The 21,033-nt window shown below is 33.3% G+C and overlaps 2 protein-coding genes across 5 annotated transcripts; one reads left to right on the top strand and one right to left on the bottom strand.

Moving 5' to 3' along the window:
- Positions 1–2: 2 nt before the first annotated feature.
- LOC114753786 (sodium/proton antiporter 2) lies at positions 3–7,601 on the bottom strand. 3 transcript variants are annotated; one of them, XR_003741048.1, is made up of 11 exons: positions 7,227–7,601; positions 6,474–6,650; positions 6,216–6,344; positions 4,815–4,991; positions 4,273–4,379; positions 3,338–3,458; positions 2,954–3,015; positions 2,548–2,850; positions 1,972–2,266; positions 1,618–1,840; positions 3–21 (listed from the first exon to the last, which is right to left on the bottom strand). XR_003741048.1 is itself a non-coding variant. In XM_028942499.1 (10 exons), the coding sequence occupies exons 1-10, from the start codon at positions 7,485–7,487 to the stop codon at positions 1,721–1,723; spliced, it is 1,752 nt and encodes a 583-aa protein (XP_028798332.1). In that variant the 5' UTR covers positions 7,488–7,601; the 3' UTR covers positions 1,406–1,720. The 3 variants fall into 3 exon arrangements, 1 of the variants encoding a protein (XP_028798332.1); XR_003741047.1 differs by lacking the exon at positions 3–21 and adding an exon at positions 1,406–1,539; XM_028942499.1 differs by lacking the exon at positions 3–21 and having other exon boundaries at positions 1,406–1,840.
- Positions 7,602–9,301: 1,700 nt separating this feature from the next.
- LOC114753785 (cyclase-like protein 2) lies at positions 9,302–13,701 on the top strand. Of its 2 annotated transcripts, XM_028942497.1 has the most exons (8): positions 9,302–9,819; positions 10,713–10,757; positions 11,201–11,273; positions 11,501–11,598; positions 12,215–12,285; positions 13,129–13,205; positions 13,381–13,416; positions 13,555–13,701. In XM_028942497.1, the coding sequence occupies exons 1-8, from the start codon at positions 9,393–9,395 to the stop codon at positions 13,592–13,594; spliced, it is 867 nt and encodes a 288-aa protein (XP_028798330.1). In that variant the 5' UTR covers positions 9,302–9,392; the 3' UTR covers positions 13,595–13,701. The 2 variants fall into 2 exon arrangements, with proteins under 2 accessions (XP_028798330.1, XP_028798331.1); XM_028942498.1 differs by having other exon boundaries at positions 13,129–13,263; positions 13,381–13,701.
- The last annotated feature ends 7,332 nt before the right edge of the window (positions 13,702–21,033 follow it).

Here is a 21,033-nt window from a genome sequence, read left to right as displayed (position 1 = left end):
TCTCTTCGAGTGGTTACCATTCTGGTAGGATTAATGAGAAGTATCACCACTTAGGACCTAAAAAACAGATATAAAATTGAAAAAATCAAATAAAAAAACTCTAAAAATTGAAAAATTGCACGCCGAAGCTTATTTACAAAAATTGATGTCATTTACTTATTAATTATTGTCAAAACTTATACTAATGTTGTAATGGGTTTTGTTTATAATTTTCTATTTTTTTTTTTGTGAAACTACATATAAATAATTAGTGAAAGAAAAGTTATTGTTGTATATGCTTAGACGGAGCTGCCGAAGTCTGTAAATTTCATATAAACATCAAAACATGATATTATTTCTGGTCTTAATTATAAAACCTAAGATTTTGTTTGTATATTATAAAGGAGGTCTTATAATTAGGATTGAAAGTAATATAAGGAAAGGGTGAGAGGTTTAATTATGGAGACTTGCTAAACTGTTGGTTCATTAATCAAGTTCAATTGACAGTGGCAGCTGTGAATACAAGCACTTTTACATTTGAAGTTTCTTTCTTAAAAGCATTGTGAATTTAGTGGAGAGCGGCTTTGACGGCTAAATTCGAGTGTGTGAATTCATTTTTTAAAATTAATTTTACCATATACAAGATAAATATATATAAAAAATTTATTTAATAAAATCTAGTTTATATTTTACAAACTAAATTTTATATTAAACACCAAAAGTAATATTTTAATTAAACATCCAAGTGATTATTTTAGTTTATAAAGTTTATAATAGAATAAAAAACGAGGAGCATAAATTCAGATAATTTAATATCCCCTGTTGTATTTCCATTTGATTGAGAAAAATATTTCAAGAACAATTTCATAACCAAACTAAAGCTTGGTTCAACAAATATTTATAATTAATTATTTAAATATTAGACATGCCTTTTCATTTCTAATTTTTTTAAAAAATTTATTTGTTCTTCAGAGTCAATTTCAAGAAAGAGTTCAAAGTTGAAACCTACTTATCATGAAAAAAACTAAGAATTGAGTGCTAGTATTACAAAATGATTTGCGAGAATTTAAAAAAAAAAAACCTTTAAATTTTAAAATTTCAAATCATTTTTGTTCACTGCACTTTCATAATAATTAACAACATTTGAGGAGCAAATGATAATATATTTTTGTAGTCATTTCTGATTTGGGATTTTATAATTTTAAAGGTATTTTTTAAAGATTTTTCCTAATATTTTAGCACATAATTTGTCCTTTTGTTAAATACCATGATTGGTGAGGAAGCTGCAAATAATTCAGATGTAAAGGATATTTACAAAAGAAGCTTGTATTGCAAGGAAGTAAATGAAAATTAAAGATAAATCTCAGTTTAAAAAGAGAAAAACGCAAAGGCAAAATAATATTAATATGTATGAATGACGATATTATTCATAAAAAATGAGCAGGATAGATTATTCATTAAATCTAAAAAATGTTAGGAAAAGATATATCAAATTATCATTACAAGTGGATATTGAGTGTTTTCCATCTCAGGATTTCATCTCAGCGATGTTTCTCCTATCTGAGTATAAAAATTAAAAATAAAAACTTGAGGATTTCAATTGAGACTCCAAAAAAGAAAAAGAAAAAAGAAGCTTACTTGTCTCTGTTGTATAATCCATGATGGGGCAACCCAAATCATCATTAATCTAAACCTTATGAACTTGTATTAGGAAGACACCAGATTGGGACCAAGTCGCCATTTATGAACCAGAAAGGAAAGGAACATCAGCAAGAGTTGTGGGTAGAGAAATGTGGAGGTTATTAGCTACTAAATAAGCAGCAATACCAGCTGCATAGCCTGCAAAAGCAAAGCCACTAATCTGCGCAAAAAGAGATCAAGTGTTTCTGTTACTTTACTTGATACAAACAGATCATTAGATAAAAGATAGATTTCATACACAGAACAAAAAGAATTCTGATCCCTCATGCAAAAGTGGCACATATATATTACCTTCCTTAAGTACCAAAAGAAGTCCACCTTTTCCATCCCCATGAATGCAACTCCAGCAGCTGAGCCGATGACCAGCATGGATCCGCCAGTACCGGCGCAGAATGCGACCATCTGCCAAAACTCTGAGTCCTGAGGAAAGGAGGAGACATCATACATTCCCATTGTTGCGGCAACTAATGGAACATTGTCTATTATTGCTGATATGACTCCAATTGCGCTTGCAATCAACTCAACATTTGGAATATGAGCATCGAGGTAGTTTGCTATTTCTCTAAGAATCCCTGCTGCCTCCAGGCTAAAGAACAAAACCATTAGTCCAGAAATATAAGGACTAGTAAAGGAAACACTCCAAGAATAGCTGGGGTTACAAGTTGGTCATATTAAGGCATAGTCTAATCAACATAAAAGAAGAAAACTTCTTTTAAATGTCATTAGCATAACAGCAAGAGTACATCCTTCCTTTTCAAAGGGGCTTCAATGTGATTCTTCATGATGTTTCTAACATAGTTGATTAACAGAAGGGTATGATATAAGGTTTATTTTAAGCTAAGGTACGACTATCATTTGCTCACTCACCTGCTAACAGATAATAAAATTCCGAGAAAAAACAATGCTCCTTGAGTATCTATTCTAGATAAGGCTTGTGGTACTTTTAGCTTCTGCCTTTCAGACTCCCCATAATGAATAGCATCCGTAAGAATCCAAAGCACACCAAGTCCAAGCAACATCCCCATATAAGGAGGTAAACCTGTTAGGGCCTTGAAAACTGGCACAAACACCAAAGCTCCTATACCCACAGAGAAAACAAGCTGTCCTCGAGGAGCCATCTGTTCAGATGCCAAAACCGTGGGAGAATCACGTCCCTTCCCATTCACTTCACTGAACAGAAGAAAAGAAGAGAAGAATTGTTGAAGTTGTCATTCTTAACCTATATCTAATTATTGAACTCAAATTTCTTGGAGTACTTTCACTTTATGAGTACCTAGTCAATGACAAAAGAGCCAGAGGGAGAGCTAGAGAAATGGCCGAAGGTACAAACAAATCCTGCAAGCAACGAAATGCAATTACGGATGCTTTGATTATTCTATATAACATAACTTGCATGATTACTGATCTTTCCCCAAAATCAATACTTTATATAGGGTAAATAATACCTTCACTTAACCTAAGTGTCCATGCAACCAAAGAGCAAAAAGAAGAAGAGTACAACAAAGAACATCTAGACTTCAGTCAACAAAGAATGTGCTTTTGTCACCACTAGTTCAGCCAATTCCAATTCATTCCACCCGTATAGTTGATTATCAGGTCAAACTATGCCATAATACAAACTAACATATCATAACGGAACAATTTTCCAGGAGTTAACCTTCATAGTTGGCAATGTAGATACATGACCATGTATCCACAGCATGGTAGTAGTAACATCACCAATAGGAGTCCAAGCGCCACCAGCATTTGCAGCTATAACAACAACAGCTCCAAGAATCCTGTCAACATAATCCTAGTCAGTAATTTTCCTGGAAATATAGCAGAGTCTTGGAGAAGAATGTAATTAGCATACAATTCATTGAAATGTCTCTTAGTATAAAAGCATGCTCTGACAATGATAGTTTACACATAAGCGTGAAGCTCAGAAGCATGTTCTGACAAGAAAAGTTAAATAACATAAATAAAGTTAGATTCTGGGGAGACTGAACCCTCTTTATGACCCCCTGGCCTTTGCTGCTTCTTAGTTATATCTGCTCATGTAATCAGGAGGCAACAATGTCAATGGGCAAGAGTTTGTTCTAGCATTACTATCATTGTGAACAAGTTCTCATTAAAAACTCTTACCAGGCATTATGATAAAATCTTGTATTTGTTTACAACCTAGCTACAATAATTTGGCTATTATTTTCTTAAATTTCAATTCGCATAAAAAGACAAGTTATTATCATAAAAAAACAACTAAATCTCCAAATGTTTGAAACAAAAATTTCGAGGAACCATATTGTTGATGCAGAATTCAGCTTAAGCTTGTGGTAGCTTACCCCATTTATAACATCTTATGAATAGAAAACAGTCACAGAAACAACTAACTACAAATTTTATATGGAAGAAAAATTTTCATGATCCATCAATATGTTGTACGAACACTAATAAACTTGAGGTAGCTCTAATGACCAAAACTCACAAGATAAATAAAGCCACAAATATCTTCATTCATACATACATGTTATTGTAGTAAAACTAGGCACATTTAAAATACAAATGATTGGAAAGAATCAAACTGAAAGTATTTAAAAGAATAAGAGCATGTACTTTCGATACTCGGATGGAGGCACTAGTTTCCGTAACAGAGAAACCATGACTATAGTAGATGTGAGGTTGTCTAGAACTGCACTGAGGAAAAATGTCACAAATCCAATCTGCAAGCACAAAACATATGCCAAATTTTACTTTTTGAGACGCAACAGCTGAGTTGTCATGTTAGACAGTTAATTATTTAGCAGGATTTTAAAAAAATAAAAATAATTATTTATTGGAACACATAAACTTTTCCATTATCATAGAATGTCAGATAAGTACATAAGTTTTCTCAATTATAGACAGTTAATTTCTGCAGTGTCACATAAATTTCTATCATCAATAAAGCCATTCGTTTCTCTAGAATACCATTATTCAAAGCATCAAACGTCAGGAGGCTAGCCGTCATTAATGCACCACGCATCTGCAAGGAGGAGACCCCTTATTTGGTCCATGTTAGTCATATATCGAAGAATATGCCCCTTTTTTTTTTGGTTTTTTTGGGGGGGGGGGGTGTGGTTCTACCTATCAGCAGCTATGCAGAATAGAGCACTCACCACCCAAAGAAGAAGGCGTGGCTTTCGAGTTGTTATATTGTCGGTAACCAGTTTAAATCCTTGATGAGCGTCAACTATCTCAACAATGGTCATGGCACCAAGCAAGAAAAATACGATTTCACTGACTTCTGCAGATGCATGCGTCAACTCTGAAACAGCTATGTCAGTTGAAGGAGCCTACAGACAATCCAATGGGGGAAGGTAGTACAAAAATCTAACCACAAAGGGTAAATAAGGACTGAATTATACATACTAGCTGCGAAAATCAGAGATATGGTAAATTTCAATGCGAGATAAGAAAGGGAGAGGAGAAAACAACTAGTGCTAATCAGTATTTGTGATCTGCAGATCATTTGGCGAACTATCATCTTTTTGAGGGAGGTTATATAAGTATAAATCTTGCCCTCCAGATTTCATGTAATGGAAACATGGAATTCTTGTGATACTGGTATTAAAGAGAAAACGAGACTCCTTGGCAACATTTAAGCTTATTATGAGCAATTTATATACCATTATGTTAATCATATTGTTAAATATTAAGATATTTTTCTAACCCCAAGTCAACTTTTAACCAACAACAATTCCTAAACATTAAAAGACACAATATTTGAAAAAATTTTAATCCATAAATGAAACACATAAACTTGAGGTAAGGTTATCTAAAAATGATGCGTAGTTGAACCAAACCTACTAAAATCCCCTTTGGCGAAGAAATTCCATCCAAATATATGATTCTACCAAAGGGTTCTGCATATTATTCAGTCAAAGTTAGTTTCTGTATAAACCTAAAAAAGGCCTTATTACAGCGTATTAATGATAAAAACAGTACAATTAAAAAAATGAAACTCGTATTTCTAAAAAAGAGTAACACAAGAACCAGTCACTTCTCTTTGCAGCTTATGCTGCATAAGGCAAGAGAAACCATTTAAGGTTGAAAGCATACCTATGACCACACAAGTTTGGCAGAGTAGAAATCTGAGGTAAAAATTTGAGAAACAGGAGATCCTTACAATCACTATGGGATTACACAAAAAATTGTGATTCCACTTATAAAGGTCAGGATAATCAAAAGGTCCATACAATCACTTCTAATCCCTGTCAAGGTTTCATTATCCTTGGGAAATATGCCTAAAAAATATCGGAGGAAAACGGAAGGGGTATTGCGACAGTCATATCCCTGTCTCAGGTATATGACGTCTAATACTTGAGCATCCTTTTCTATACAGAGATTTACACATTATCATGTGGAAATAGAAGCTCAAGTGGGATGTGTGTTGCGCTTTGTCAAAATGAAAAATTCTAAGTGCAACCTAAATCTCAAACCCAGGACTCTGGATCGCATGAAACTTGTGACTAATCAAGAACTTACTGGTAATGTTGAGGGAAAAAAAAGGACCTTACCCCAATACTCCGTATCACCCAAAGACTTACAGCCATCAACAGTCCTACTCCTGTTTTATTAAAGGCTAGGGATTCTTCAAATATGATGCCAGCATACCCTAATCCAAACAGCAATACCATAGCAAGATCCTGCAGTTTGAGGTCATGTAGAGTTAATAGAATTTGAACCAGAGCACATTCAAGAACATCTTCCCTCAATGCATGTAATTTATTATGAAACACACAGAAGTAGATTCCGGTAAGAGGGTATTCATGGACCTGATTATCAGCTACCCAAGAGTGGTTAATTGCCACTACTCCAGTTGCAGCTGCTGCAAATATTGCAAGAGCCTTAAGCAAGTCAGTCTTGGACTGGTTTCTACCTTCAAAATCTTGTGAGCTAGCTTCGTCAATTGAGCACAAGGGATCGCTAGTACTGGGTTCTGGCGTCAGGTCCTAATGAGTAAAAACATTTTCACAGTAACATTATGAGCAGCATTGAGCATTAGCATACAAGAGACAAAGCTGGAAACTTCAATACTAATTCTAGCCTTTTTTCCTCCATAATGCCAGCAAAAACGAGAATGAAGTGTGGAAAGTAACCGATCAAAAAAGCAATTAGAATCCTCCTCATTCTCGAAAGAGAATGCCTACAATACATTTGGTAAAAGATATGATATTTCTCTTAATGTAGAGAATTCAATTTGCTAAAAAGTCCGGGAAACTTTTATAGACCAAAAAACATGTGAGGAAGATGAAAGCATGACACCTGCCTACTCTACAGCGCCGTGTAATGGGATCTATAGAAGACTTTTCCTTTACGTTATACTTTCATTGAAGAAGTTGATGGTAAACACCTAAACAACCATATGCATATGCAAGTTTTGTGCTTCAACACCCCACCCATCCCCACATAAAGTAAATAAAAGTTCTCGGCGTTGCCAACAAACATGGTATGTCCAGATTCATAAACTTGAAATTCAGCTGAACGAGTAATCTGAGAACTTTGTCATATAATAGTAGAAGAAGAACCTCAAATTGTGAGTCGCAATTTTGAGGAGCTTGAGGCGGCTGAAAAGACGAAGTAGGACCTCTAGCCTTGTTTTCAGCACGTGCCAATACACTATCACCCAACAATCTAGGAAGTCTGGTCCTACAACAAGAGAGGCCAGAAAGGAGCCGACTTGATGGTGAATATTCGACAGTACGAATGCCATGAACTGAAAGGTGAACTGTGAGATTCCGTAGGTGTTGGGATGGGGACAAGTGAGTGCCCACTGAAAACGATGACATCTGAGAAGGTGGATTTAAAGCAGCAAAAGATTAGGTTGAAGAAACGGCATACTTATAAGGAGTTTATTAAGGAACAGTGGTGGAAAAAAATGGAAGTGAAATCCTTTGAAACTATCCGCGAAATCAGAACGAAAGGAATTGGAAGTTAATGGAAGAACTGGTTGCCACCCTGGCGTTGTGTATTTTTATGTGGCGGCCATGAATAATATATTGGTCAGAGTCGTAGTCTATTAGATTTCTGGAGAAAAGGCCAAAACTTCGTATTAAATATCATCAATAACCACTTGAATTTTTGGGATGAAAAGCAATTCCTAAGATTTATTTTGACCAATGAACTTGGAGTGCCATGCAACTTCGGGCTCAATTATAATCAATATTAACAAAGTTTATGGCGAGGATCAAGAAGTTATAAATAGAACAATTCATTATATATATATATATATATATATATCAAAATAAAAAATGTAACAATTTATTCACTGATTTTGACATTTTGTGCATTTTACAGACAAAGGAAAACAGAACAATTTAGTTGACGTGGCTAGCAGAATGATGAACAGAACATGTAATTTCCTGGGAAAACTACATAGTGTTTTTAGGACTAAAAATTTTTAAAATATTAATAAAAAAACCTTAGTCAATGTCGTTCAAGGCAAGAAAAAACTCCAATTGGTCAAAATGCTCTCATTTATGTAGTTGGCAAAAAAAAAAAATCACTCATTTATGTACAAAATGAAGATCCTGAAAATTAAGTTGAGAATCCTAAAAGCTCATAGGTAAAATTAAGTTGAAAATACAAGTTTGAATCTCAAAAAAACATATTTGTTAGGAAGACTATTTCTTAACCGCTTCAGGCCTGAAAGAGATTAGTCTCAAATCCAATATAACTTGAAAATACTGCCCCAAGTTCGGAAGGATTAGTCTCAAATCCAATATAACTTGGAGATACTCTTGTTTCATCTAAAATAAATAAATAAAAGATTCAACTTTGATGTTAAAAAAAATCAAAATCAACTATTGAATTCTGAATAATTCGTGCATTTAAGATATGCTGAAGTAATATTATTATTAATTATTAGCAGTATTTTTATTATTTTTATGTAAGGAAAAAATATTATTTTTAATAACTCAGTTGACTAATTTGAGAAGATTAAAGGAGTTATTAAATTACTTAATTATAATATGTATTACTACCTCCGGTCCTACTTATAATCTACAAATGAGATCTTATAATTAGGACCAGAGATAGTATATGATATCTCTAAAATACTTATATGAATTATTAAATTATACTACCTCGGTCCTAATTATAAGACCCTGTTGATTATTTGAAGAGATTAAGGAAGTAAGTTAAGTTAGTTTTTTGTAATAAATAAGTATTATCATTCCTAAAATATCCTTGCTATTAAGTGTATTGGCTAAACTATCATTATTAGAATGACTATCTTGGAAAAAAAAATATAAATATGAGAGACAAAATGGATTGGGGTCTTATAATTAGGACTAAACAAAAGTCAAACGGGGTCTTATATTAAGGACCGGAGGTAGTATATCAATTTATAAGTAAAACAAGTTAGTTTTGAAGAAAAACAATACATATAAACAGCTCAAAGTAATTTAGTAATTTTTTAATTTTTCTAAATTGACTAACTAAGTATTATATTAAGTACAGAACGGAATATTTCATTCATTTTAATTTTTCAAATCTCATTCCATTTGCTGCCCAGAAATCAATATTCCATTGTGTTTTCTGGGCAGCAAATGCGGGTAAAATGTAGATATAGATTGACTCCTCCGTTCTTGACCCCAAAAAAAAAAAAAAAGATTGACTCATCCGTGGAGTGCTGTGTCAGTTACAGTGAGCTGATTGACCGTAAACCAGGTTCTCTTGTCATTCTTACGGCCATGAATTCTCTACTTTCACTTTCGTTTCTCTGTGCCTTGGCCCTGGCGATCTCCCTCCACTACCGAGCTGTCTCTGCCGATACTGCGGCTTATCCCACCATCCCCGGCACCGATGCCGTCGACTGCTCCATCGCCGGTGGTGACTCTGATCTTATTCCTCTTCGCCGAGAAGTCTACGATAATGGTCGAATTTTCGATATCACTCACAAATACGTCCCCCACATGCCAGTCTGGGATTCTAACGATGGCCTTGGTAGACACTTTCTCTGGCTTGAGAAAAGCATGAAAAATGGTTCTCGCGCCAATAACTCAGCTATGAAGCTGGGTGTTCACACTGGTACCCATGTCGATGCGCCGAGCCACTTCTTCGACAACTACTTCGACGCCGGCTTTGATGTTGACACGCTCGATTTGGAAGTCCTTAATGGTAAAAGAATGGTTATGGTTTTTGTAGCCTTGTGCTTCACTTTTATTTTTCTCTTGGTGATAATGTCTTGCACTCTAGCCGTACGCGGAAAGTACGAGGTTTTTTGGATGTCCCTTCGCGTTGACATTTATTGTGTTAATCCCATGTGCTATATGAAACCTTTCGGTGAAATTTCAGGATAGTGTTCGGCTTCCTCTCTTCTGGTAGTGGTGGATGGTTCATCCTACTTCATACAGCTTTTTGTTTGCTAATTTTTGCGTCAAGCTTTGCAGAGCGAAGCGAATAGTGGCAAAAGCATTTTGCTAGGACATGCTACTAGCCTCTAGTAGCTCTGAGGGTGTTTTGCATAATTCTTTCTAGATTCTGTCTGTTTGATCGAACGATTTATGAAAGCGTATGTACAATTTAGCTCAGCCCAATCTTGGACTAGGAATATCAATTTTCCCTCGCTATTACATGTTGAAACCCACGATGCAAGAATTTAGAGCATGCATCCTGAGTAAGGAAATCAATTCAAGCTATTTTTTGGTATCTAAAATTTGTCAATTAACCAGCACAGGTGAATGGTATATATATGTGCTGCTGACCATCTCAGTGTTTAATACTTCTGAATGTGTTATTTTCTTTTTTAGCTTTTTGCTCTTTGGCTTTGGAAAGTGTTGTTTGTAATAACTTCTTCCTCGTGAACTCATAGCCAGTAGTCAGATGCTTTATCCACTCACGTTTCGGATTTTCTGGAGCTTATACCCATCCATTTGATAGGATTTAAATTTTTCTTAGCTGTATTATAGGATAAAAGTTATTCCTTTCTCCTTTTTGGTAATTCATTTTATGAATGCTATAGTTGATCATATTGGCATAGATGCTAACAGAAAACCTATTTCTATCTGTAGGCTATGCTCTATTGGTCGATGTTCCAAGGGATACAAACATAACTGGTATGTATAACTTGTGAGTTTGCTTTGAAGACTTCTTATTTGTTTGCTATGTTGGACTTTGCACATGTTGATCAAAGTTTGAGGTTAACTTTAGTAAAATTTGACAATATTCTGATGAATGAGAACTATTGTGTATCTGATGAACACACCATATAATTGCTCTGATCATTCATGTGTAATTAAGATCCTATAGATTAAAAATTATTTAAAGATCTGAATGTTAATTTGCCCAACATACCAAGTTTTATGATTAATAATAAAAGATAAAAGGGTACAAAACAAATATGCTCTCAGGGGGGGTGCTTTCTCATAAACACCCATTTCTTCACATTTGCTATTTTTGGTTTCTTTAGTTAAAAATGTTTCATAATTGTGTGAATTTTTTCATGGTATTTTAGCTTCCTCAATAATTGTATATTAGATTACATTTTCCTTTTTTACAGCTGAAGTTATGAAGTCCCTGAGTATTCCTAGCGGTGTACGTCGTGTGCTCTTCAGGACATTAAATACTGACAGGTTACTTGTATAAATACTTGTATTGTTACTTTAGTATATTACTTTTCTCTTGTTGGTCTAGCATAAAAAGTTAATTGAATATATTCCTTAATTGACGTGTTTATAGAATTCTGCACATTTTGACCTTGATGATCCAAAATAAAATCTCTTGTTGCCATCATTTAGCTTAGCAATGTGTACTAGCTCATTAGAAGCCACATGCAAACTTAAATTTGTTAAAATGTCAGGCGGCTTATGTTTAAGAAGGAATTCGACACAAGTTATGTAGGCTTCAAGGAGGACGGAGCGAAATGGCTGGTTGAGAATACTGACATTAAACTTGTAGGTGAGATATATATTGTCTCTTAAAACTTTTTGGCTGCTTATTCTCAAGGGCATATTCTCTGACCTTTTTCCCGTGTCAAATGACCAGATTCATCTTTTTTTTTTTTTCCCCCAAGGTATGAATGACCAGATTCCTTTAATTTTTGCATGTGTAGTCATGCACATCTAACTCCATCTATGCATCCATTTTCCAATACGTAGGTTTGAGTCTACCATAATTGCATGGCATGGTACCACACTACCTCTAGTATCCCTATATCATGGGAGCAAGATATTTCATCTACGACAAATTTATCACCATTAGTTTTTCTGTCTTTCAAGCAAATACTCTTTTGTTTGTGTGTTTGTGTGTATGTGTGTGTTCAGTCTTTTGAAACTCAGTCAATGAAGAAATAATAACAGGAAGGGCTTATCAATAGTATTTCCTAGTTACAGGATGACATTTCTTCTCTTTTGCATCCTTCCTCTCTCTGCCAATCAAAATTTATGTCTTGTGTGCTATGAGAAAATTTAGTAAAAGTACCTCTGCTGTTCGAATTGATTGTTGTCAAATTTTTTTCTTCTTCTCTTGGAAAAGTTCCTATTATGCCTATTCACATTCCTATGATGCACTGTAGGAGTTGATTACTTATCCGCTGCTGCTTATGATCACTCGGTTCAATCTCATCATGTATTTCTGGAAGGCAGGGTAAAGAAAATGTTTGTTTCATTATACTGATTCATGCATGTGTAACTTCACACTATCGACCTGCTAATTTTCGATCCCTTGATTTATTTTTAATGGAAAAGAAAACATTTCAAACAACATTAGCTATCCCATCCATGTTTGGTTTTATATTAAGCTCTGAACTCCCGCAATTTCCAGACTAGTAGTACTGATAATGATGGTCTGCGTGCTAACTGGTGATTCTGGTTATCATTGTGATCCCTGTGCTCATGAAAATTACATTTTTATTTTCACCCAAGATAGTTGGGAAATATCAATAAATTCTTTTGCTGTACATCCTGTTTTTGTGGCCGCTCCTTTTTCTGTGCATCTAGTTCACAAATTTTTGGACCATTTAGTTCTGGTTGCTGATCTCCTGATAATTGGTAGAAGCTGTAAGGATTATTATTATTTTTTTTTTTTTGAGGAGATGTTTGTAGCTATCCCATCTAGATCAGGTTTTATTGACAAACACACTACCAATCAACACAAATTCAGTCTGCCCTCTGCCCCAGTTCATAATGATTGCTTCACCATGTCTCTTAGCCTCAATTCATTTGCTTGGGGTCAGCTGCAGGCTGATGAACTAATCTCAGTCTGCATTAAATTTTCTTTTCTGCTTTTTTGAGGAAGTGTCGCCTCTGGACAAATAATTTTTTTTGTTTTTAAGCCTTGAGAAGACTTGCCAGAAGGTTCTCAGGTTTTGCTTGTATAGACAACAACTTTTTATTTTATTTTATTTTCTTTTTTCAAAAGGCGTTTTTCTTTCTTGGATAAGACCTAGTATGAATAAGCAATGTGCTAACAAAACCATGCACTTCTCAGGAAATCATTCTGGTGGAAGGCTTGAAGCTCGATGATGTCCCGGAAGGAATATATACGCTGAACTGCTTGCCCCTTAGGTTGGTTGGTTCCGAGGCATCACCAATACGATGCATCCTGATCAGATAATAGGTCCATGTGAGTTTGAGGAGGCCAAACCTGGCATTCGTTCATATCTCTGCTTTTGGTTCTCCGCTGTACTTTTGTTCTTTTTTGGATGGGACGTGACCTGTTCTGGACATTGTTTCCATGCAGTGCCCTTATCAAGATGTCAAATGCTGCTGCATTATGGTGAGATTGATGCTGTTTACGTTGCCACACTAATATCTTTCTGTTGAATTAAACATGTTTCTCTTGTACGAAGTCCAGGAATGAGTTGCACTGGCCAATAAATAGCATGACTTGCATGTATGTATGTATGGTATGCAGGCCAAACAAAAAAAGAGGATGTATTCTTTTATATGCGTAGATTGAAATTTGGAAACTACTAGATATGGCTCTTCTCCATGGATGTAAAAGCTTTTCAACATATTTCTTGCCAGTACGTTAAGAGGGTGCCACCTGGCCAAAAACAAAGATTAGGGGTGTGTTTGGATGAAACCAAACCGTGATTTGAAAAAGTGATTCTGGAGAATAGATTCTGGAAAAAATAGATTCTGTGAAGAATAGATTTTGTAAAAAAGTGATTCTGAGAAGTGAGAGTGTTTGGATAGTTGTTATCAGAAGCACTTTTTATATATACAAATTACTAAAAAAAAGACATAAGTTAATATGATAATTACAGAAAAAATAGATTTTATGATATATTTTAATTTGAAGAAATAAAATTGTTAATAATATGCTTTTTTACCAACATAATTAATAATACATAAGATAATATAATTAATAAATAATTAATGTCTATATATATTTATAAAATATAAGATTAAATATATTTATAAAAAATATGTTTATAAAAAAAATAACAAGATACATATCATATAGGCCCTCACACTCTCCCTTTTTTCTCCAAAAACAAAAAAATTTTGTTTTTTCCAAAACCATGGTTTTGGAGTCAAAACCATGGTTTTGACCCAAAACCATGGTTTTGGTTTTTGGAGAGGCTGTTTAGGTAGCATTTTTCCCAAACCATGGTTTGGGTCCCCAAATCATGGTTTGGGGTGCTATCCAAACAGAGCCTAGGTTGGTCAAATTGCAATTGAGTTTTTCTAAATGTTTTTGCAAGTTCCCACTCAAGGTTAGATTGGTAAAGGTGGAATGAAATTTCTGTAGTTAATAGTATTGTTAAAAAAAATTGACTTTTATTATATAAATATCGATATATCTATACAATATATTGTAAATCGAGGTAGTCAATAAAGGTTGATTTCGTTAATAAAGATATGGCTTATCCTATCAGAAACGTGGATTTGAGTCTTGTTATCACAGATAATTTTGCAAGTGCATTTTTGGGTGTTTTTTGAATTGTGAAATTTATTATGTTCTAATTAATTTTCAAAACCCAAAACACCTAAATAAAATTTTAAACCGGATAGTTTCATATTTACAGTTGAATCCATGTTAGCAATTAATGGGGAGTTTGGCAACCTTCGGAATCACTTTAAAAAGAAAAAAATCTAACAATGTATTTTGTGTCAACTTGCGTTTAGAGCCGGGAATCAGGGCCGGCTCGGTCCTCCAGGGCTGGCCTTTCAGGGCTGGCGGGCTTAAAAGGGCCGGCCCTCCAGGGCTGGAATTTTAAAAATATCCCAATTTGCTAGGCCCGGCCCTTAAGCTACAGGGCCAGGGCCGGCCTGCGGGCTTTTGGCCCGTTTAAGAAAAAATACTATTTTTTATATTTATCATATTTTTTATAAAAATAAATCAATGAAATTATTAATAAAAGACATAAATATGAATAAAATTAAGTCACATATAAAATATCATCATATATAAATATTCATCAATATCTAAGAATATCTAAAACATTCATTAACAAGATAACAACATCTAAAAGTTTTATCTATAATGCAATTATGCAATAAATAAACACTATTATTAATCTTTTGAAACTTCATCATCACTATAATTAATTACTTTTTTCATAAGTATACTTTTCTTTCGTAACAAAAATATCAAGTTTTTCTTCTTTATAAGAATTTTATTTTTAAATTTTGCAATCTAACTATTATTTTACTTTAATGTGAGAAACATTGCTGTTGAAACTCATGAATTTCTAATTCAAATTATAGAATCACAAGTTATATAAGTATAAAAATATTCTATTATCAAATATATATATAGTTTAAAAATATCAACGCATATAATATAAATCAAATCATTATTAAAATCCAAATTAACCCATTTTTTAAAAATTTAATTGGATAAATTATTATCTAAAACTAAATTTACTTTTAAAATGATAATAATAACTAAATATTTGAAATATTATTAACAATGTAAAAAATTAATAACATTAATATTATATAAAAAAATTTAAAAAATAAAAAAAATATAAAAGGGCTTAAAAGGGCCGGCCCGTGGCCCTCCAGGACCGGCCCTTTTAAGCCCTCGGCCCTCCAGGGCCAGCCCTCCAGGGCTTATGTTTCATTTTAAGAGAAAAATATCAAGCCCGGCCCTCATAATTTCAGGGCCTAAAAGGGCCGGCCCGACGGGCTCGGCCCGTTTTCCCGGCTCTACTTGCGTTTATGAAGCTAACGGTTAAAATTTCTGGTATATTCGGATTTGGGATCGGAAGATTGAATCCAAGCCGAGGCTATCAGGACTGAGCCCAGACAGTCCAACAGACCATCTTCCAACTAAGCACGGCCTACTGTCAGTAGACCGAGCATATCATAACTCTTATGTATATTTCTTTCAATCCTTAATATAAAAATTAGTTAAAAATTAAATTTGGTTTTAAATATAAAATTTTAATCTAATTTATCTCTCAAATTTATCTTTTTCCTAAAACATTCGTATCGATTGTAAGAATTCCTACCAACAGATAGTTCTAATATACTACTATATAATTAAAACGAATAGCTTATGGAAGACAATACATATTTATGACGAATAACTAACTTAACTAATTTTTTTAATATCTTTAAATTATTTATCTAGCTCTCACGTTAAAAGATAAAAAATGGGATGTAGTGTACGTGTATATATATAGAGAGAGAGAAAGGGGGGGGGGGAGGTAATTAAGAAGCTTGGGATAGCAACAAAGCGTTTGTTGAAGTGATGAAGCATGTGTTTCTGCGTCTGTGGCAGGAATTCTGTGCTCCAACCTGGTGTGGGTTATATCAGTTTGGTTGTAATTTTGTACTTGTCTTACTACAATCGCTTCCCTTGCTCATGCCTAAATACTATTAATGGCCATTCCAGGAACTGGAAGGGCGCAGCATTTGAATATGCACCTTAAGAGCCTGTTTGGAGTAGGGCTGTGCAAAAACCCGGTGGTCCGGTATGGTCCGGTCCAACCCGAACAAACCCGGTCCAGTCTAGTCCAAAAAAAATTGGCCCGAAACAAGACTGGACCAGACTGGACCGAACTGGTCTCATCGGGCTGGACTGGACTAGGGACTGACCCCTCAGACCAGTTGGTCCAGTCCAGTCTAGCCCGATTTTTTAAAATTATTATTTATATAATTTTAATTTGATTTAATTTTTCTATATAAATTTTTTATCTATTCAAATAATTAAGATTTATCTATTAACTTTCAAAGTAATGAGTATGCATATATATTTTCTACAATTTAAGATCTATATTGATGAGAATTAATTAATAAAACATGACTTCATTGGGAAATTGAAAAGGAATGATCAAATTTGATAACTTTTGAATTAAAATATGTGCAAAATTTTATATAGTAAGTTACAATCTTGCCTCTTATTGAAGAAAAAAAATTTTTAAAAAAAAATTAAAATTAGCTCTGGACTGCCTGGACTGGTCCAGGCAGTCCAGAGGACCAAGTCCAGTCCAACCCGACCTCGGGTTGGCACTGGACCGGACCAGACCTCGGGTTGTTTTTTTCAGCCCGAGGTCTTTACTGGACCAGACTTCGGGTTGATAACAAACCCGGTCCAGTCTAGTCCATGCACACCCCTAGTTTGGAGGGCTCAAGAAATCCCTTATCATCACGTTTCATTTAAGTTCACTTGTCTCGTTTTTCGTAAATTATTGTTAAAAAACTACTTATAAACTGTTCCAAATAGGCTCTAAAATGATATTAACAGAACTCAATTCAGAAAATCTAATTTCCTGCTTGCTGAGGATTAAGAGGTAAAACCCAGTTTAGTAAAACCAATCAAACAAGCATTTATTAAAAACTGAGTTTTCAAAATTAAACTTGGGCGTCAAAGAGAACAACTAAACACATGCTGGCTTTGAGTTTCAGTTTTGACCCCAAGCCATGCGTCCAAACTTTTAATATGACTGGCGCTGACCCACCAGCAACCATTAACAGCTCAAATGTTGTACCCTCAAAACCATTCACGGGTTCGTTCTTCTCTTTATGAATGTTGGTCGTCCACCATTATTGATAGAACCTAATATCTCCAACTTATTCAGACCAATATAAAATATAAAATTCCATATGAACGGCTCAAATCCCCCCCCCCAAAAAAAAAGACCATGGGTTTGTTTGGGATTACAATTGGAGTCCCAAAATCACTTATTCATGCAATTTGATGCCAAATTTTTTTCACATGCTTATCTGGCAATCATAATTCACGGTTGAAAAGCTATTTTAAAAATATTATACCATCGTTCCAAATAAGCCAAAAACAACACAGTAGTTTCACTATGGCACTGGTGGGATCCAACCTGAAAGTCTGAAGCTAAGGTGTTAGATCAATGTCGGTACAAACATTTACAGAAGGAGAGTAAATTATAAATGCTTGCTCATCAGTTTATCTGGGTGCCATTTATGATTAGTCTTCTATTCTTTTGTACAAAAGTAGATAAGCTTTTATTTGCTTTGATACATTCTGATTCTGAATTTGTGACCTGAAACTCATTTTACAGATTGATTTTTAACATACTGGGGTTGCTTCTATTTATTACTTTTTATAATTCTCAACCAACATCTGTTTCCAAATTTCAGACTTTGCTGTTCATCCAAAAAAAAAAAAAGGACTCTGCTTGTACGTTAAGGGTCACTCTTGGCTGTTCAAAGATCCCCAAAATCTTTGTCTATAAAAAAAATGTTGTCCTCTTCTTATCACTTTGTAAAAGATTAACAACTTGGCTTTTGTTTGGGAAAATCAATACATGATGTGTCCCAAATAGTGAACAATAATGTGTAGGCTTTAGTTTTGAGCTGCATTAAATGTAAGGTTTAAGATTAATTGTTTCTAATTATGAATTTTAGTTGGAAACATTTTTTTATATAAAAGAATGTGTTCATGTTTAAGAATCCTAGTAAAGTAACCAAGTTATTAATAAATTGGCCAACGAAAAAGTAAGTTATTGATAAATTCTAGTAGCTTATAATCATAACTTTTTTACAAAAATAATTGTTGCATTTTGGATAAGCAGTATTACATCCGTACTTTGAATTGATTATTTCTAGATGAAAATACTCCTATATAATATTAAGAATATGTACTTATAATAGTAACATGTTTAAGCGATAGCTTCAAAACACCAATAATAACTTAATGATTTTAATATATATATTAATTCATTTTCAAAATAAGTTTTGAACATTTTAGGTGGAGCTATCCTTTATCTTGTCTCTTATATATCAATCAATTTCCCAAAAAAATGCATTGAAGTATTAAAAAGGAGCAATATTCATAAATTTTTATACTTTATAATCTCTTGAATTAGACCCTACACTTTGTTCTATGTTAACATCCTATTAGATTTTTATTAATTTATGTAAATTTCTGTGGGTGTTTTTTTTTTTCCCTAAAAAAATTACATCTAAATTTTGAGGTTTCTTTGTTGAATTGGTCTTCTTTTGCTTAACCAAATATGTTGAAAAATGACTATATTATACGTGGACTCCACAGGGGCTGCAGCTTTTTTCTGTTATTGTTAGGCCAATTAAGTTGGAGGCAAGAGATTTACCTAATCTGTGATTAATTACTTTATTTATGAAACAAATGAAACGAAAGGGTAACTATAAGTATATATATATAATACAAGATTAGGAAAACAATTATTTTTTGTTTTTGGCTGATTAATTTCAATCCAGGCAGGTGAACCAAAAGAATATTCCCTTGGAAAGTTTGCACTTGAGTCTTTGAATTTAACAACCTAATTTTTTTTCTAAAATGTTTAGGTTCCATCTTTAATTACAGCGTATGGTGTGACATCTTACCTTACCCCATAGTCAATCTTCTTCCTAATACAAGTTTTTTTTTTTTGTTTAACTTGAACCATAGTCAATCTTCTTCCTAATAATATCTTCCTAATGTCTTGGCCCTTTTTTTTGGGGGGGGGGACAGTTTTGAGTATGAAAATGGCAATTATAAATGAAAAGGGAGATAGCATAATTTTTGACAAAAAATTATCATACAAATTTTAAAATAAAAAATACAGTTTAATAAGAAAAAATCTAATGTCTCAAGCAACATTCGACAGTGTCAAATATGGTTTGTGTAACAAATTTAGTTTATTTTTCATTGCATGTATTTTTTGCAATTCAAAACGAATTTTAATTGCACACATTGATATATATATAATTTTAAAAACTATTAAATCTTAACCATCAAATTACATTTATAATTACTACCTCCGGTGCTTGATATAAGAGCTGATTTAACTTTTATTTTGATCTTAAATATAAGACCCTAATATATTTTATCTCTCATCTTTGTCTATTTGTTTCCAAGGTAGTTCTTTTAATAATAGTAGTTCTAACCAATATATTTAATTAATAAGAATATTTTTAAAAAGATAAAGTCTAGTCATTATAAATAACTAAAAAAAAGATAATATCTATTTATTACAAAGAAAAAATTTAACTAATTTTTTAAATTTATTTAAATTAGTTACTTAATCCTTGTATCAAGGAGAGAAGGTGGTACTTGATTACTGTGATGTCTGGGTGAAGCTGGGGACGTGTATTGTTATTGTCTTCTTCTGCCGAAGAAACATAGGAAGGAGAGGACCCCACAGTTAGATATTGTCCTCCATTTGTTGTTATTGGTTTCTGACTTTACAGCTGTCCTACAAATATGAGCAAAATTTACGAAAATTGTTCATTCCAAGGTTTGAACTTGACAAGTTCACTTTATTATTTCTTACAATTAATATTAATGAAACCTGAGCAATTTCCTCGCATGCGCGTGTGTGTGGGTGACAAATAACCACGAGATGTCCGACTTATAGACAGACAAATTTTACAACAATTCTTGATAAATGAGGTATGGATAAATCATCTTAACATATTTATGTATACTCTGGCGAAAATATATATTGATTGAAAAAAGCAATATATTTTATATTTATTGGAAATCAATAACATCTTGAAAAGAATTTAGATAAGAAAAAAATACTCATGACTATAACACCCATTTAAATAATGGGCATGTTCAACTTATATGAAAATGCTTGTTTGTTAACTAATGACATATATTAAATTTTAACTATAATTTTATATGTATTTGATACTATGTCCGGTTTTTAATATAAAAATTTATTTAATTTTTATTTTGGTTTTAAATACAAGACTCTAATTTTTTTGTCTCATATTTATTTGTTTTTTTAAGATAGTCCTTGTGATAATAGTAATTTTAGCCAATATGTTTGATTAACAAAGATATTTTATGAAAGAAAATACATACCACCTCCGGTCCTTAATATAAGACCCCATTGGACTTTTATATTGATCCTAAATATAAGATCTCAATCCATTTTTCTCTCATATTTACTCAATTTTTTCTAAGATAGTCTTTCTAATAATTATAGTTTTA

This window comes from Neltuma alba, unplaced genomic scaffold (assembly GCF_004799145.2).
Source record: "Neltuma alba isolate B1F8T4 unplaced genomic scaffold, ASM479914v2 tig00008145_pilon, whole genome shotgun sequence".
Classification (NCBI taxonomy): Eukaryota; Viridiplantae; Streptophyta; class Magnoliopsida; order Fabales; family Fabaceae; genus Neltuma; species Neltuma alba.
The sequence above is the reverse complement of the archived record's forward strand: the minus strand, read 5'-3'. Positions and strand labels throughout refer to the sequence as shown.

Excerpts from the sequence above, each read along its gene's own strand:
- LOC114753785 (XM_028942497.1), top strand. The coding sequence starts at position 9,393 with ATGAATTCTCTACTTTCACTTTCGTTTCTCTGTGCCTTGGCCCTGGCG. Across the intron at positions 10,758-11,200 it reads AAGGGATACAAACATAACTG|CTGAAGTTATGAAGTCCCTG; the intron begins GTATGTATAACT and ends CCTTTTTTACAG. Across the intron at positions 12,286-13,128 it reads ATGTATTTCTGGAAGGCAGG|GAAATCATTCTGGTGGAAGG; the intron begins GTAAAGAAAATG and ends TGCACTTCTCAG.
- LOC114753786 (XM_028942499.1), bottom strand. The coding sequence starts at position 7,487 with ATGTCATCGTTTTCAGTGGGCACTCACTTGTCCCCATCCCAACACCTA. Across the intron at positions 6,651-7,226 it reads ATTGCGACTCACAATTTGAG|GACCTGACGCCAGAACCCAG; the intron begins GTTCTTCTTCTA and ends TTTACTCATTAG. Across the intron at positions 2,267-2,547 it reads ATTTTATTATCTGTTAGCAG|CCTGGAGGCAGCAGGGATTC; the intron begins GTGAGTGAGCAA and ends TTTGTTCTTTAG.